At 46.0% G+C, this 18,018-nt stretch overlaps 1 protein-coding gene across 1 annotated transcript in view; it reads right to left on the bottom strand.

The window, feature by feature from the left end:
- The window catches only part of grin2bb (glutamate receptor, ionotropic, N-methyl D-aspartate 2B, genome duplicate b), a 330,977-nt gene that overhangs the window by 274,050 nt on the left and 38,909 nt on the right, over positions 1-18,018 (bottom strand). The window contains exons 2-4 of the mRNA XM_063199452.1: positions 8,181-8,622; positions 6,749-6,930; positions 5,122-5,331 (exon numbers count right to left, since the gene is read on the bottom strand). Coding sequence (XP_063055522.1) covers positions 5,122-5,331; positions 6,749-6,930; positions 8,181-8,622 — 834 coding nt within the window. The remainder of the gene's footprint in view (positions 1-5,121; positions 5,332-6,748; positions 6,931-8,180; positions 8,623-18,018) is intronic.

Here is an 18,018-nt window from a genome sequence, read left to right as displayed (position 1 = left end):
CGGAAGTTCCTGCGGGATGCTTTAACTCTTCTTATCTACAGTATTGTTGTATCAGGGGCTGTTCACTCACGGAACTTCCTGTTATCCACAATTGGCTAACCCTAACCACGGGACAGTGCAAAATGAATGGGTGTCAATGGAGTTTTTTACCATTATCATTTTTGTGATTTTTTATAATTTTTTGTCCTGAAATATTAATATTAAGTTCGAAGCTAGAAATAATAAGACCCCATTTGAGTAGCGTTTCGATTATTTTGCGCCACTAGATTATTATATACTGGGTCACAAAGCTCAATTGTTATGGGGCCAAACCCATAAACATTAGCGCGATGCTAGCGAGTACAGGTTGAAATCTTCTAACCTGCTGTAAAACTACACACCTGTGCGATTTGTCAATACAGCCTATTGTTAAACAACAGTCATAGTGCTTACCAGGAATGTTTTGTTGATGATATTTGTGACTGGAAATCGCAGTAGCAATGTATTTAGCATGGGTTCCCCTTTCCATTCCATACATTTTCCCACATGAAGGACTGGCCCACGCTCGTTACTGCAGTATGCAAGCTAACTGGCTACAATGGGAACCAATGAGACTGAGCCTTCTCCCTGTAAGAGGTTCTCTGGTGGTATCAGTCTACTCTTTCATATCCATGGGAACAAGGAGTGGTGAAGTAGGAAGTGGCGTAAGTAGTGTAGAACTCTGGGATGTGTAATGTTATACTCATACTTTCCCATCGCAGCCTCTGTGTATCGTACATAATGTTTCTCAACTTCGTACTTGACACATCCCTCTTGCTCCAAAGGAGTTGCTGTTACAGTATATGTATCTTTTTTATCATACAAACACACTCATACAAACATGCATGCACGCGTGCGCGCACGCACACACACATAGACACACACACACACTATCCATCCACAGAGATACACATGCATATATATGTGCACTGTACATGAATACTGCTACTACACAGACACACACATATGAACACACACGCACACGCACGCACACACACACAAAAACAACACTTGGTGAGTCTCATAGGTCATGTCACGGTGACTGTAGGAGTCCTTGGCATCGCACGCACACACACACACACACATTCATTGGCATTCATTGGTCTCCATGGTAACAGGCCTGGGGAAGAAAAGGAGTGAGGTGGTAGCGCACAGCAGTGCTGAGGAGATGGCCTATGGTCATACACTACATGTATGTATGTAGCACGCTGTGTGTGTGTGTGTGTGTGTGTGTGTGTGTGTGTGTGTGTGTGTGTGTGTGTGTGTGTGTGTGTGTGTGTGTGTGTATGTGTGTGTGTGTGTGTGTGTACAATATCTGTATAGGCATCTTTCTATCAATGTGTGTGTGTGTGCGTGTGTGTGTGTGTGTGTGTGTGTGTGTGTGTGTGTGTGTGTGTGTGTGTGTGTGTGTGTGTGTGTGTGTGTGTGTGTGTGTTTTTGTGTGTGTGTGTGTGTGTGTGTGTGTGTGTGTGTGTGTGTGTGTGTGTGTGTGCGTGCGCACAAGCGTGTGTACAATATCTGTATAGGCATCTTTCTATCAGTGTGTGTGTGTGTGTGTGTGTCTGTGTGTGTGTGTGTCTGTGTGAGCGAGAGATGGACAGAGAGGGAGAGAGAGAGAAAGAGAGAATATGGCTTAGCAATGCATGCCTGTGGTCATATACCTACAGTATGTATGTGTGTATCTGTAAGTTTATCTATGTGTTTATCTATCTGTCTATCTACTGTGTCCCTGTGTCCGTGTGTATATCTGTGTACATGTGTGTGTCTTTATATCCGTGTGTGTGTGTGTGTGTGTGTGTATCTGTCTGTCTGTCTCTGTGCATGCGTACATGCGTATGTGTGCGTGTCCAGGATACGTATAATACATCATGTGTAATACACAAATTTTTCATGGCACTCGACGACGCCAAAATGTCCAAGTCAGTAACGCAACTCACCGTGTCTCAAAAAATGATGTCGTTCCACTCTTCCGGCAGTGTTCAGGAGGGAAATTAAACAGTGTGTGTACAGGGGAGACCCCCGCGGGGTGTTTTTGTTTGACATTTCAACATTTTTAACAAATTACACGCATGAGGTGCACTTCTGCAACGGGGGAATGCAGCTGCCGTTTCCATAGGAACAAGAACCAACAAAGGTAGAAAGTTTTGGGGTGTGAAATCACAGCGACCGCGGAGACCTTAATACCTTAATTATGATGCTGTCTTCATAACTATGCTGTCGGTATACTCCATTGCGTGTGTGTGTGTGTGTGTGTGTGTGTGTGTGTGTGTGTGTGTGTGTGTGTGTGTGTGTGTGTGTGTGTGTGTGTGTGTGTGTGTGTGTGTGTGTGTGTGTGTGTGTGTGTGTACAATATTTATGATTGCACTGAATATAATATGCATGATTAAACAAAAATATGTCTTAAGAAACCATTTATCTACAAATATATCTATACACATTTCTAAATGTACATATCATTTCACATCCAAATATGTATCAATCTACCCACAGAACGTACTGATTTTTTATTATTGTTATCTTGTGCTAGCCTATGTGTATGGCAATACATCTAATAAATGCATTTTGATATTGAAATCTATACATGTATGATGTGGCGACATCCGTTACTCATGTATATGTACTGTACTGGAAATTAAGATGTTTGTTATTGTCGTTGTTGTTGTGGTTGTTGTCGTTGTTGTAATGCATATTGCTCATCGTCCCATCCCCCATCCTCCCACTGCCCTCACGCAGGGCCGCTGATAGCTTTTCGCTGGGCCCAGGACAAAGTCATCTGAAAGGGCCACATACCCAATACATACAATGTATTGAAAACCAAATGTTGAGCCCCCTGTCTCCCTGGGCCCGGGGCAACTGACCCCTTTGTACCACACCTGTTGGCGTCCCCTCCCTTCACGAATGACTCACCTTAGCAGCCATAGTCATGGAGGACTCCATGCATACTGTAAGCCCCGGATAGGGACGTCTGCCTAGAGATGAAGGGTGGGGGAATACTGTATGTCTCGAGGGCTGTTTACCGCCCCTGAGGCCATCCTATCTGGCTCCAGGTATAATCATTTTAACGTTATGCACTTTGACATGAAATATGACATGTTTTGTATCTAGCCACATCATAATCACAATACCATCCTCCCTCTTATCCAAGATATTATGGTAGGCATTTTTTGTTGTCCAGTAATATTGCTAGATTTTCCTTTCATAGTTTGTCTGCTTATACTGTTAGAGGTCCATTTGTAGGCTTAGAACAGTGATTCTCAAAGTGTGGTCCGGGGACTACTAGTGGTCCGCGACAGAGCTCAGGTGGTCCGCAAAGGGATTTCTACTCTTCCAAGACAAGCTATAGTTGGCTATATTTGTCACACTATTACAAAGCTAAACAAAGCTGAAGTCTCATTTTCACCACAATAAGACAGGCTTGTAAATGTGAATAAAAAGTATGTGATCTGCATCGAAATTAGCAGTGTCAAATTAGCACCCGTCAACAGTCAATTCAGTTGACAGGTGGTCCCTGAACATTTTTGGGAGGACGAGGTGGTCCTCGGTCTGAAAAGGTTTGAGAAACACTGGCTTAGACTATGGTGGGAGAGGGAGGGTCGCGTAATTCCAAAGGAGGGTCCCCACTGAAAAAAACACTTGGGAGCCACTGGGTTACCCCATGCATATGGCCAGGATCAGGGGTGGAACTTAAAGGGGCACAAAGTAGGATGGCGTCATTTGTGCGGTGCCTGTGGCATGCCTGTCTCAAAATCTACAACGTAATGAAAAAATACTGTTCAAATGAACTCGCTGTGAGAATGTTTTTCATCATGGAATGGCAGCAGTTGATACAAACCTGAATAAGGTATGTAAAGCAATTTTTCGTATGCAAAGTGTTTTCGACGACACTCGTTCGGACCGCTCTGTCAAAAAGTTGCATTCTGGGTTTTCTGCATTTGGGGGTTTCGGACCGTGGAAGTGGTCGCGATAGTCATCATTCACTTACTAATGATTCACATAACCATCGGCTGACTCAGGAGAGTGATTAATTAAACTTTTAATCCTACCTGGAGCCCCTTTAAACATTTTCCTCTTCAGTCACTGTGGCAGGTAGATTCTAAATGACAATTTTTACCAGTCACCATTTTTACCAGTTCATGTTCAACTGTTCCAAACATTGCAATGCCAAGTAAGATCATTTTCTGATCAATACTTTTGTTTCACAGGTCATGCATTCAGTTATTGTTATGCTAATAACTCTTTTCATTACTAATTTGCTTAAACATTTGATGTTGCGTGTAATTCAGCATCAACTCGCCGTCTGTAGAAAAATTTAACCCGTCAAGGTGACGGGTGGGTTGACATATTTCACCTGCCAAAGGCTAAATTCACCCTTCATTGGCAGGTGGACGTGTGTTTATTTCCATCTCTGGCCAGGATAGGGATGTGGGCCTGGTTCAAGATGGGAGTGTGCAACATCTAGCTGCATGATGATCATGATGATATGACCCTCCGTACCTCTGTTGTCTCCCTAAACACCACCCAAACCATCCCACAATATCTACTAGAGGTGTGTCGTTCATGAACGAGCCGGTTCTTTTGAACGGCTCCCTGAAGTGAACAATGGGAATCGGATCGCAGCTGGGGGAGCCACTCGACCGTTATTTCGTTCATTTTTCATTCATTTTAAGCACGTGACCTCGACCAGAGTAATTAAATTTTGGAAAAAACACAATTGTTTGCCTCAAAGAGAGGCAAAAACGGTCTTTAGAAACAGGAGAATAATCAGATGTTGTTTGGACAAAATTACCTTGAGATGGAGTCAAAATATTACATTCTTAACACTGAATACATAATTTAAAAAAGAGCCAAAAGAGCCAGTTTTTTGAACGGCTCTTTGAAAGGAACGAGCCACTAAGATCCGGATCCCGTCAAAGAGCCATAAATCCCATCCCACAATATCTACGTAGCCACATCATTAACACGATATTGTCCTCTCTCCCTCCCTCCCTTTTCTCCCCTTGACTCCCCCAATACCACCCAAATCACCCCCCACACAAACACACACACACACCCCACACACACACACACATCGAAACCCCTGCGATGCAATGTATGACGACTCACCTTGGCAGCCATGATCATGGAGGACCCGCCGCGTATGCCCAGGATGGGGATGTGTGTCTGGGCCGAGATGAAGTCGAGGATCTGGGCGATGGCCTCCTGGTCGGTGTCGTCCCCGAACACCACACCCTGCAGCCAGTGGCGCTGCATCAGCTGGCAGATGCCGTTGATGATGCTCTTGGGGTCCGTCTCGTTCATAGTCACCAGGTCCACCTTTTAGCATTATATTAGAGAGAGAGAAGAGAGGGGGGGATGGTGAGGAAGAGGAAAAGGAAGAGTTGTTAGCAACTGAACTTAATTTCTGTAGCTGGAAAGACATTAGTCTTTTCCACTTTCAAAGCTTTTCAAACGCCAAAAAGAAACCTAGCTGTCTACAACTAAACTCTTTTGACGCCTGCTCAATGTACTCCAATAACCCACCTTGAGTGGTGTAGGCAGTAAGAGGAAGTCCTGTTGACCAGGCCCTCCCCTGCCATGGCTCACTAGAGTTGCAGACCGTGAGTGCGCTGCAATATGTGACCTTGCCTCCTCCACTTGCCTCCTCCACTTGCTTCTCGTCATGATGACATCACTGACAACAGCATTATATTTCAATATCCTGCAAAAGCTCAATTGTAGAGTCTTTTTCCCATTTGTAATTGGGATGGTGAATGAAAAACAGTCCCTCAAAAGTTGTTGTGGCTAGGCTGACAGCTGGGAAACTCTATCGTTTTCTCCACGAAGGAGGGGCCAAGAGGCGGGACGAGGAGACAAGCGTAAGTGGAGGAGGCAAGGTTGCATATTAAAACGCACTCCATGAGCACAGCGATCCCCGGGTCCTCAGCCATACTGTTACTAATGCATGATCTGACTAACTTGACTGTACTCTACTGTAAACTAGTCCTTTAGCCTATTTTATTCATTACCTCCGCCAAGGAGTTCATGTTTTCGGTCTCGTTGGTTTGTCTGTCTGTCTGTCTGTCTGTTTATTTGTTTGTTTGTTTGTTTGTCTGTCTGTTTGTGTGTCAGCAGCATAACTCAAAAACAAATCAATGGATTTGGAAGAAAGTTTATGGAGTAGTTGATAATGACCCAAGGAACAAGTGATTAAATTCTGGTGGTGATCCGGATCACGAACCGGAACCAGGACTTTTAAAAAGATTCTTCACCATTGCTGGCCTATATATCTAGACGCCCCTAGTGACCAGAAATTGAATTGCGGGGACTCCACAAAAAGAAGGCAGAAAGACTTAGGGTGTAACATAGTCAAAAGTTCTATCAAGCAGCTTCCTTGGCGGAGGTCTGCGCTGTCTGAGTGCTTCTTGATCAAATATATTTCCATTTTGGCTACTTACATGTATATTTATTTTGGCCATTGTTTAGGTGAGATGACACTGTATCCTGATGGGTCAGGGCAGAGCTCTCCTGGGGTGCATTTCTCGAAAGCGTAGTTGTTAGCAGTTAGCAACTTGCGTAGTTGCCTATGGGAAATTGCATTGCTACCAACAAAGTAGCTACCGTAGTTAGCAACTACACTTTCGAGAAATGCACCCCTGTCTTGCTTTTGAAATTCCTATCATTTCTAAGTACTTGATATGTCTAACGCGTGTGAAGAAAAGATTAGAGATTGGTGTTTTTTTAGGCAGCTCACCTTGGGTGGTACGGGCAGTAAGAGGAAGTCCTGTTTGTCCAGGCCCTCCCCTGCGATGGCCGCCATCTCACTGGAGTTGCCAACCACGATCACCGCGATGCTCAGGCCCTGCGCCTGCTTGGGCATCATCGGGGCCGACACTCTCTCCGAACTCCCGCCTCCGGTGCCACCGCCCCCTCCACCTTTAAAAGTTAATAAGAAATTACGAGAGTCATTATATACGATACGATACGATACGATACGATACGATAACCCTTCATTGTCAGTTTTCACTGAAATTCCTTTTGCATCACTGAAAAAGATTTAAGTTATAAGTCAAGATATACATGAAGAGCTCTTTTCCAAAACGCTATATCCACCATTTTTGACTTTTTACATTTAAATATTGGAATTGACTGATAAGATGTGAATTCTTGCCATTCAAATATATTGGGAACATACTTCCTCTATAAAAATGCACTTTGCAATGCATTTCAATGGAATGCCCAACACAAAAATGTCAATTTCCCAACCTTTTATAAAATGGATATATCTCATTTTGGAAAAGAGCTCTTCACATGTAACATCAAAGGACTATTGCACATCAGTGCCATGCATGTGGAGCATGGAGCACCATCAGACATTACATTACATTTCATTACACTTAGCTGATGCTTTTACCCAAAGCGACTTACAGATAGTACAGGGTATTGGTTACAGTCCCTGGAGCAATGTGGGGGTTAGGTGCCTTAATCAAGGGTACTTCAACCATGGATGGAGGTGTAGGAAGAGAGGCAAGGGTTGGATTCGAACCAACAACCCTCTGATCATAAGACCACCGCCTTGAACATTAAGCCACGGCTGCTCCCTCATTACACAAGTCAATTGGGTCAAAGACGTCCAAAAAGGAACTGTCATTCAGTGTAACGGATACCTTCTGTTGACTGTAACTGTAAAAAAACACGATTTTTAAATTGTTTCAAGTGAATGGATGACAGCCGAGGCTTTCATGAATTCACTGGAAAGAAATAAAATAAAAAGAGTCATGTTTCTTACAGTTACAGTCAGCAGAAGGTATGCGTTACACTGAATGACAGTTCCTTTTTGGACGTCTTTGACCCAATTGTAAGTCACTGCTCTTCTAGTACTCTATACAGTAGTATGGTCATATTCTGACATGAAAGACATTTACTTAAAACCCCTTGAAGTGGATTTTTTTTCTAGTTCTAAAACTTTAATTGAAGTTTAATGTAAGTTAATTATAGTTCTCAGAAACTTTTTGCTAACCACAGAAAATGTGACATACTGGTAGTAGTACCGGTAGAACTGAAAATAGATTCTAGTTACCTACAGTTGATATGATTGTACTCCTGAAAGGGTTAAAAGTAGAACTTAGAAATCAGTGAGCAAATGTCTTTCACTATTGTGTGTCCATATATGGGCATATTCTCACCTGCTGCACCGCCGGCCCCGCCCCCATGGCTGTGGCCGCCGCCCACCGCCCCATAATGCGACCCAATCAGAAGAGGCTGCCCTTTGTTGGCCCCGCCTCCTTGAGAGGAGCCAGGAGGCCCTGCGCCTCCCCCACCTCCCCCGCCACCACCGCCTCCCCCGGGCCGTCGAGACTGGGAGTGGGAGGCCGGAACTAGCAGGAGGAGCGACAGCAGGAGCAGGGACAGGGAGAGGGAGGAGAGCAGAGGCCTGGGCCGGAAGAGAGGAGACGCGGAGGAGGAGGCGGCTGAGGAGGGGAGGTGGCTGATCGTGGTGGTGGTGCTCGGGGAGGAGAGGAGGGAGAAGGAGGAGGTCAGGGAGAGGAGAGGAGCGGCGCCGCCGGGGGAGAGGAGGCCGCAGAGGCCCGCGGGCATCGCGCAGGAGGAGCAGTGAAAATGCAGTCCCTGTGGAGGAGAGAGGGTGGGAGAGAGAGAGAAAAGGCAATTTGCTCCATTATATTTTAAAAAATCAACATTCACGTATTGAAAAAGGAAGGAAAGAGAGATGGGAGAGAGGGAAAGAAACAGATAATGAAAAGGGGGAATAGGAAGAGAGGGAGTATATTTAAAGGTACACTGTGTAATATTTTTAGCAGCTTCTTTCCAGAATTCAGGCTGCCCATTCACAAATATTACCTTTTTGATTAATATTTAACACCAACACCACATTCTAAGAGAGTACAGGGAAAAATGCACTTTTCATACATGAAAAGGTGAATCTTCTCCATGTCCACCATAGAATTTCCAGAAATAAACATTTTTAGCGGCAAAACCTATTACTGTTAGTTATATTAGTTTATTATTTAGTGTATGCTCATGAACTGTACTGTAAGCAAGCGACTTTCATAGTGAAACATAACAAAATATTATCACATAGGCCATAGGTTTAGACATGAGTACAATGCAGGTACAGTGCGTGCTGAAGAACTACTGTAGCGCAGGAAAAAGTAAGAACTCCCCTTCAGCAATAAAGGGCTAAAAAAAAAAAACATGCACAGCTTTTCTGTAACCACTGATGTTATCTAAAATTAAAATCGCATCATCAAATTATTTTAAGGCGCCGGTGTTCATGGTTGAATTGCGTAGCGGTAGCTATTGTTTGTTCGCCACCAGTGTTTTTATTTAGCAGTTCCGAGGCTAGTTGCCAGGTAACCAGAAGTCGCAATGATGTTCTGTTCTGTTCTGTTCTGTTCTGCTCTGCTCTACTCTGCTCTCCAGGGCCGTTGGCAGCTTTTACTGGGCCCAGGAAAAAATCATCTGAAAGACCCACCCCCCCCCCCCCCCCCTCCCCCCCCCCCCCCCCCCCCCCCCCCCCCCCCCCATCCAATACATACAATGTAATGGAAACCTAATTTTAAGCCCCCTTTCTACCTGGGCCCGGGAAATATGACCCTTTTGCCCCAATCCCCCATCCCCACGTCATCTCTCCTATGCTTCTCCACTGTAAGGCTCGTACGTGATGGAGAAGGGAAAAGAAATTAAATGAATTCAGGAGTGTAAACAACGCACGTAGCTTCAATCTCATCCTTAGTCCTGCTTCACCACAAGTATGATAGGCGTGTGTGTGTATGTGTGTGTGTGTGTGTGTGTGTGTGTGTGTGTGTGTGTGTGTGTGTGTGTGTGTGTGTGTGTGTGTGTGTGTGTGTGACAGGTGTGTGTGTGTGTGTGTGTGTGTGTGTGTGTGTGTGTGTGTGTGTGTGTGTGTGTGTGTGTGTGTGTGTGTGTGTGTGTGTGTGTGTGTGCATGCGACAAAATGTCACTACAGCCAACTACAATGAGATTACAAGCAGTTCCTCCTATGTGTGTGTTGATTTATTAGCTGTGTTTGTGTGTGCACTGTGTGTGTGTGCACATACATATAGTACATAGTATCCATCTGTGTGTGTGTGTGTGTGTGTGTGTGTGTGTGTGTGTGTGTGTGTGTGTGTGTGTGTGTGTGTGTGTGTGTGTGTGTGTGTGTGTGTGTGTGTGTGTGTGTGTGGTGGCAAAGTAGGGTTCACAAAGTGTACATTAGAGAGATTAATGTTTCCCTTTAACGTATCTTATATACAGTATATCCCCGACTCTAGCCTCTTAAACCCACCTCTCTCTCTGTCACACACACACACAAGATATCATATACCTCAATCTCTCTCTCTCTCTCTCTCTCAGACACACACACACACACACACACACACACACACACACACACACACACACACACACACACACACACACACACATACACTCTCTCTCTCTCTCTCTCTCTCTCTCTCTCTCTCTCTCTCTCTCTCTCTCTCTCTCTCTCTCTCTCTCTCTCTCAATATATCATATATCTCACCCTCTCCCTCTCCCTCTCTTGCTTTATCTCTCTCTCTCTCTCTCTCTCTCTCTCTCTCTCTCTCTCTCTCTCTCCCCCTCCCTCCCTCCATCCCATGCCTGCGGTGTGACAGCGCTGTACTTGTACAGCAGTGCAGCCATGCCAATTCAGCTGCTTTTCAACATGAGAGGGGATTTGGAGACAGGAACAGGCAGCACGACAAGAGAATTTAAAACACAGCAGGGGAGGACCAGAGAGAGAGATGTGAAGAGGGGGAGGGAGAGAGAGAGAGAGAGAGAGAGAGAGAGAGAGAGAGAGAGAGAGAGAGAGAGAGAGAGAGAGAGGGAGAGAGAGAAAACAGAGAGAGGGAGAGAAATAGAGAGGGGAAGAGAGAGGGAGAGAGAGATGGGCAGATACAGAGAAAAGAGAGGAGGAGAAAAAGTAGGAGAAAAGAAAGGATGAAAGAAGATATGTTGAGAGAGAGAGAGAGAGAGAGAGAGAGTGAGAGGAGAAAAACAAGGAGGAAAGAAAGCAAGAAGAGATAGAGAGTGAGAGAGAGAGGAGGAGGAATGAGAGCAAAGAAAGAGCAAAATGCTCAGCATGGGAGTAGTTAAAGTCAGAGAGAGAGAGAGAGAGAGAGAGAGAGAGAGAGAGAGAGAGAGAGAAATAAAGAGGACAAGCGTACAGAAAAGAGAGAGCAAGTGTGAAAAAAGAGAGACCAAAAGGCAGAGCTAGTGTAAAAAAAAATTAACAGACAGAAAGACGAAAGACTGGCAATCTGCAAACGTCAGCAATGGTCAAAGCAAAGGAGAATGGACAGAACAGAGAATGAAGAGAAAAGAGAGAAAGAGGCAGAAAAGGGAAAATAATGATACGACAGGAACTGAGAGAAAGAACGACAAGACAAGAAAGAAAGAAAAAAAGAAAGAAAGAAAGAAAGAAAGAAAGAAAGAAAGAAAGAAAGAAAGAAAGAAAGAAAGAAAGACTGAATGAATGAATGAATGAAGGGGAGAAAGAAGGGGGAGAAAAAAGGGGGAGAAAGAGAGAGAAAGAGAAAGAGAGAGAGGGAAAAAAAGAGAAAAGAAAAAACAGTTGGGGTTTCGTGACCGCAATATATATGTGACCGCAATTCAGACAATAACAGAGGGTGCTGTGGCGCGACTTGTTAAGCCCCCAACATTTGGGCTTGCATGCATGCCCATGGGGACCCTGGTTCGAGTCTGGCTGGGGTCATTTCCCAATCCTCCCCCTCTCTCCCACTCATTTCATGTCAGCGTCTCATACTGTCCTGTCAATAAAGGCATAAAAAATATATATAATATAATAATATAAATATATATATATATATTTTTTTTTTTAAACATAATTCAGACAATAACAGATGCAAGAGTCTGAGGGTTGAATGGCGGTGACCAGGGTTGCCAGATGAGACCAAAAAAATGCTCAAAATCCACCCGCATGCACTAACTCCCGCCCGATTTGATAAAATTCTATTGATTTCTATGGCCATAAATCTGTGAAAAACCCCACTAAAATGCCCCTTTTTTACCCTATTTACCCGCAGATGGTCCTACGTGATACGGTCATACGCCTGGTTCAGATTCCTCCTTCAGTTGCAGGAGACGTACTGTAAGCGGGAGGTGGCGGCAGATCACGTACCCAAAAAACCATCACGCCCCCTTCTTTAGAGCTGAAACAACCCCTTGCAGCGCTAAAGGTACATTTCTTCTTTTTTATATATATATACATTTTTAGGGGCTTTTATGGCTTTATTTGACAGGACAGTCAAAGATGGTGACAGGAAGCGAATGGGACAGAGAGACAGGGGAGGATCGGGAAATTACCTTGGTCGGACTCGAACCGGGGACCCCGTGGGTGGGCATGCAAGCCCAAATGTGGGGGGCTTAGTGCGCGCACCCCCCCGAATCTACATTTCTCCCAGGCTGAATTGTCCGTAATCTGCCGCTACCCCCCGCCCGCTGACAATACGTCAGTCCTGCAACTGAAGGAGGAGTCTAACCGCAGAAATACACCTACCGCAACAAGAGCGAGGCGAGTGACAGAAGTAATTGACTTTGTATTGAGTCGCGAGACAAAAGCGATTCTGGAGACTAGAGCAATTTGCGCGGCGAGCGCGACAGTTTGAAGTTGAAATCCTGTCAACTTTCTATGACGCGGTTCGGCGACAAGCCGCGACAGCCAATGACTGTATAGAGGTCAGTGACCACAGCCAATGGGAATGCTTGAATGTTTTGCCTTCTGCCTGTACGGACATACTCTAGTCTCCTCAATCGCTCATATCGCTTGCTGCTGCACTCTGTCGCTTGAATTGCATCGCGCCTGGTCTATTCGCGCGGTGAAGAGACCTTAAGCAGCCCCATTGGGCGGGACAAATACTGGTGGGGACCACCTCTGAGGCCTGTTCCTGGACTACATTATAAGATCAGAGTCGCTGCAGACACCAAGGTAGTTCACTACAAATCTCTCTCTCTCTCTCTCTCTCTCTCTCTCTCTCTCTCTCTCTCTCTCTCTCTCTCTCTCTCTCTCTCTCTCTCTCTCTCTCTCTCTCTCTCTGTCTCGCTCTCTCGCTCTCTCTCTCCCATCTACTGTACTCTACTGTACTCTACACACACACACCCACACCCTTGCAGCTCCCAGGGAGAGCGATGGGCTTCATCATTTATAGAACACGCTAACACAAAAATGAGCAACAGATTTTTGGAGAGATGGAAAAATATGTGCGGGATAAAAGATGAGAGGAACAAAGGATAAGAGCATGTGTGATGTGTGTGGGGGAATGGCACTGAAATTATGGATGGGGTTGGGGGAGGGGGGGGGTTGGGGGAGGGAGGGGGGGGGGGTTGGGGAGAGGTTTCGAAAAAAAAGAAAGTTGATTACAATTGCAGGTAAAAAAAACCAATGAGGACTGAATGACCAAATAATGGAAGGTGGAATAGAAGTATGGAAAAAACAGATTAAAATAAAAGAAGAGAAAGATGGAGCGAAAATAGCACAAACAAATAGCCAAAGGAAAAAAGAACAAAAGGGAGCAAGAGAAGAGAGGGCAGAGAGAAAAGGTGTGTGTGTGAGAGTGAGAGCGAAAGAGAGAGCGAGAGAGAGAGAGAGAGAGAGAGAGAGAGAGAGAGAGAGAGAGAGAGAGAGAGGGAGCGCCTCTGAATACATTTGACACCTTTCAGAAGAGATAGATGCAAGAGATAGAAGAAGAGAGAGGGGTGGAGGGAGTGCGAGAGAGAGAGAGAGAGAGAGAGAGAGAGAGAGAGAGAGAGAGAGAGAGAGAGAGAGATTGGGATGGATGGAGAAAGATAAGGAGGGAGTCAAAGCATGACAGGGCAGGGTGACACACACACACACACGATGATGGATGCTCAGATAGAGTCTCTCACTCAACCACACACACACACACACACACACACACACACACACACACACACACACACACACACACACACACACACACACACACACACACACACACACACACACACAAAAAAAACCCACTCAGAGACTCATGAACCGCCTCCCACAATAACTGACACTGACACACACACGTTGGCATGCACGCACGCACGCACGCACGCACGCACGCACACACACACACACACAGATTGACGGATGCTCCCTGTCTCCTACAAAAACAGCACTTAATCTCTTCCCCTTCTCATATCCTACTGCTTAACTTGACTCTCTCTCTCTCTCTCTCTCTCTCTCTCTCTCTCTCTCTCTCTCTCTCTCTCTCTCTCTCTCTCTCACCTTATAACTCACACCCCTCACTCTCTCCACAGCCTACCTTTAAACCGGTACTTTCCACTGCCATGCCCTAATTGTAACCCACACCACCATCTCCACTGTCCTCCATCTATCTCTCTCCCTCCCCCCCATTCTCTTTGTACCTCTTTCCCTGAACTTGTTTCTTTGCATACCATCCCCATCTCCATCTCTACCTCAATATCTTCCCACTGAGGGGGGCGCCCCACATTTGGGCTTGCAGGCCCACCCACGGGGACCCCGGTTCGAGTCCGGCCGAGGTCATTTCGAGATCCTCCGCTGTCTCTTAATCTCATTCACTTCCTGTCACCATCTTCAACTGTAATATCTTCCCACTGCTTCTATCTGTCCAATTACCCCATCTTCTCCTCTCTTCTCCTCTCCTCTCCTCTCTCCTCGCCTCCCCTCTCCTCTCCTCTCCTCTCTCCTCTCCTCTCCTTCTACCCTCCTCTCCTCTCCTCTCCTCTCCCCTCCGCCCCCTCCCATCCTCTCCTCTCCTCTCCTCTCCTCTCCTCTATTCGACACTCCTCTCCTCTCCTCCCCTCCCCTCCTCTCCGCTCCTCTCCCCTCCCCTCCTCTCTTCTCCCCTACTCTCCTCTCTTCTCCTCTTCTCTTCTCACCTCTCTTCTCCTCTCCCCTCCCCTCCTCTCCTCTCTTCTCTTCTCCCCTCCCCTCCTCTCTTCTCTTCTCTTCTCTTCTCTTCTCCCCTCCTCTCTTCTCTTATCTTCTCTTCTCCCCTGCTCTCCTATCTTCTCCTCTTCTCTTCTCTTCTCTCCTCTCCTCTCCTCTCCTCTCCTCTTCTCTCCTCTCCTCTTCTCTCCTCTCCTCTCCTCTCCTCTCCTCTCCTCTCCATTCCATTCCAGTTCACCTGTTTCTAACTAGCTCGCAACCTGGACCCTCTATAACCTACCTCTCAACCCTCATCCAATCTCTCTCTCTCTGTCTCTCCCTCTCTCTCTCTCTCTCTCTCTCTGTCTTCTCTCTCTCTCTCTCTCTTTTTCGCTCTCTCTTCCTTGTCTATCTCCACTCTCTCCTCAGTCTTTGTGCTATCGGCCTTTCTCTGCCTTTCATTTGTTTCTCTGGCTCGCTCACTCAATATCTGACCATTTCCCCACTGGTCTCTATATCTCTCTGATTACACATCCTCTCCTCTCCACACCTCTCTTCTCCTCTTCTGTTCTCTCCTCTTCTCTCCTCTCCTCTCCTCTCCTCCCCTTCCCTTCCCTCCCCTCCACACCTCTCCTCTGCTCTCTTCTCCTCTCCTCTCCTCTAATCTACACTTCTCTCTTCTCCTCTCCTCTCCTCTCCTATATTCTACACTTTTCTCTTCTCCTCTCCTCTATTCTACACTTCTCTCTTCTCCTCTCCTCTCCTCTATTCTACACTTCTCTCTTCTCCTCTCCTCTCCTCTATTCTACACTTCTCTCTTCTCCTCTCCTCTCCTATCCTCTATTCTACACTTCTCTCTTCTCCCCTCCTCTCCACACATCTCCTCTCCTCTCCTCTCCTCTCCTCTCCTCTCCTCTCCTCTCCACACATCTCCTCTCCTCTCCTCTCCTCTCCTCTTCTCTTCTCTTCTCTTCTCTTCTCTTCTCTTCTCTTCTCCTCTCTTCTCCTCTCCTCTCCGTTCCATTCCAGTTCACCTCTTGCTAACTAGCTCGCAACCTGGACCCTCTATAACCAACCTCTCAACCCTCATCCAATATCTCTCTCTCTGTCTCTCCCTCTCTCTCTGTCTGTCTCTCTCTCTTTCTCGCTCTCTCTTCCTTGCCTTTTACTGTAACCCCTACAACCCGCAACCGCTATCTCCACTCTCTCCTCAGTCTTTGTGCTATCTGCCTTTCTCTGCCTTTCATTTGTTTCTCTGGCTCGCTCACTCAATATCTCACCATTTCCCCACTGGTCTCTATATCTCTCTGATTTCACATCCTCTCCTCTCCACACCACTCTTCTCCTCTTCTGTTCTCTCCTCTTCTCTTCTCTCCTCTCCTCTCCTCTCCTCTCCTCTCCTCCCTCTCCATTTCATTTCTCCTGTTTCTAACTGGCTCTTAACCTGGACCACCTACAACACACTACCTCTAAACAGACATCCACCATACTGTCCTACAAAGCTAAAAGGCAGTTCACTGGTTTCACGATCTGAAATTTGTAAAAGCATTATGCACTGTGTTCCACGGGGTCCACACGGACCGCTGCACGTGAAAAACTTGTGATTAGTTGAATTGCGTGGTATGCAGAGATTACGGTTAACCCCTTAGCCCAGAGCTTATGTTATAACCTTACCTCCACCAAAATCGCAATGGCTATGTCTTAATCTGTTACTTTCGTTGGCGGGGGTTTATAAAGGTGGTTAAGCGTTGTCTTTCTTTGAGACAAGTTAAAAGAGGGAATATGTCGCTAAGCTAGTGAAAGTCAATGGATCCGTGTAGCATTGTAGCATGCTACACGGATCCATTGACTTTCACTAGCTTAGCGACATATTCCCTCTTTTAACTTGTCTTAAAGCAAGACAACGCTTAACATGAAAAATAAGATTTTAACTGTATTAAGCCCCAAAATAGCGGCATACCCCTTTAAGGCTCTCAGTACTGTCATAGCAATGTTGTTATGATGTAGTTAAGTATTTTCTGCAAATAGTAAAATAGGCCCGCCGGCGACCCCATCTGCACTAAGAGGCTACAGCAGCATATTGGGCAAGATCGCTAGCCATGGTGCTGAAGCACCACCAAGTCCAAGAAATCACCACATGGTAAGCATTCTTGAGGTCGAATTACCACAGACAGCTCGGGCAGTAACTGGTAGTTCTTTACGAGATCTTAGGCAGACACCAACAACATACCATACCACTATCTGCCATACTACCATACCACTATCTGCCATACTACCATACCACTATCTGCCATACTACCATACCACTATCTGCGCTCTCTCTCTCTCTCCCTCCAGTCTCTCTCTCTCTCTCTCTCTCTCTCTGTCTGTACCTGGCCCCTCGTCTCGCTCTCAATATATTTCCATTTCCCCACTGTCTCGATCTGTCCAACCCCCCACCCACACACTCAAACTCAATACATCACACACACACACACACACACACACACACACACACACACACACACACACACACACACACACACACACACACACACAATTTCATTAACTAGCGTTTTACCTGCTCCCCCTAACCAGCTCTTCTCTCTTCTTCCCCCTCTCCCTCCCTCTTTCATCCAGGCCTCCTCCATATCCTTTCATCTACTGTACCCACTACAGCCCCCTACGTGCCTGATGGCTCGTTCACACTGCAAGCGCAGGCAAAATGTGTCCGAATTCAGGCTGCACCATAAATCAAAAATGTATCGAAATCGCGATATCAAGAGTGGCGATATGCGTATCGCGAAAATTACGTAATTATCGCTAACAGTCAGCAGAAGGCATCCGTTCACTGAATGACAATGCCATTTTGCACGTCTTTGACCCGAATGTACTCTTGCCAGATCTTTTCGTTCCACCTTGCTCCACAAACTTACATCTGGAGCTATGCCATATGCGTAGGTCTGCAAAGGATTGAGAGAGAGAGAGAGAGAGAGAGAGAGAGAGAGAGAGAGAGAGAGAGAGATTTCTTGAGTGGTGTGTGTGTGTGCATGTGTGTGCTGCCATTGCTGTGACAGGGGTACAGCTACTGTGGGGGATCCTGTCAAAGAGCTCACTAATAGACACTC

The sequence above is a fragment of the Engraulis encrasicolus genome, chromosome 1, assembly GCF_034702125.1.
Source record: "Engraulis encrasicolus isolate BLACKSEA-1 chromosome 1, IST_EnEncr_1.0, whole genome shotgun sequence".
NCBI classification, from domain to species: Eukaryota; Metazoa; Chordata; class Actinopteri; order Clupeiformes; family Engraulidae; genus Engraulis; species Engraulis encrasicolus.
The sequence above is the reverse complement of the archived record's forward strand: the minus strand, read 5'-3'. Positions and strand labels throughout refer to the sequence as shown.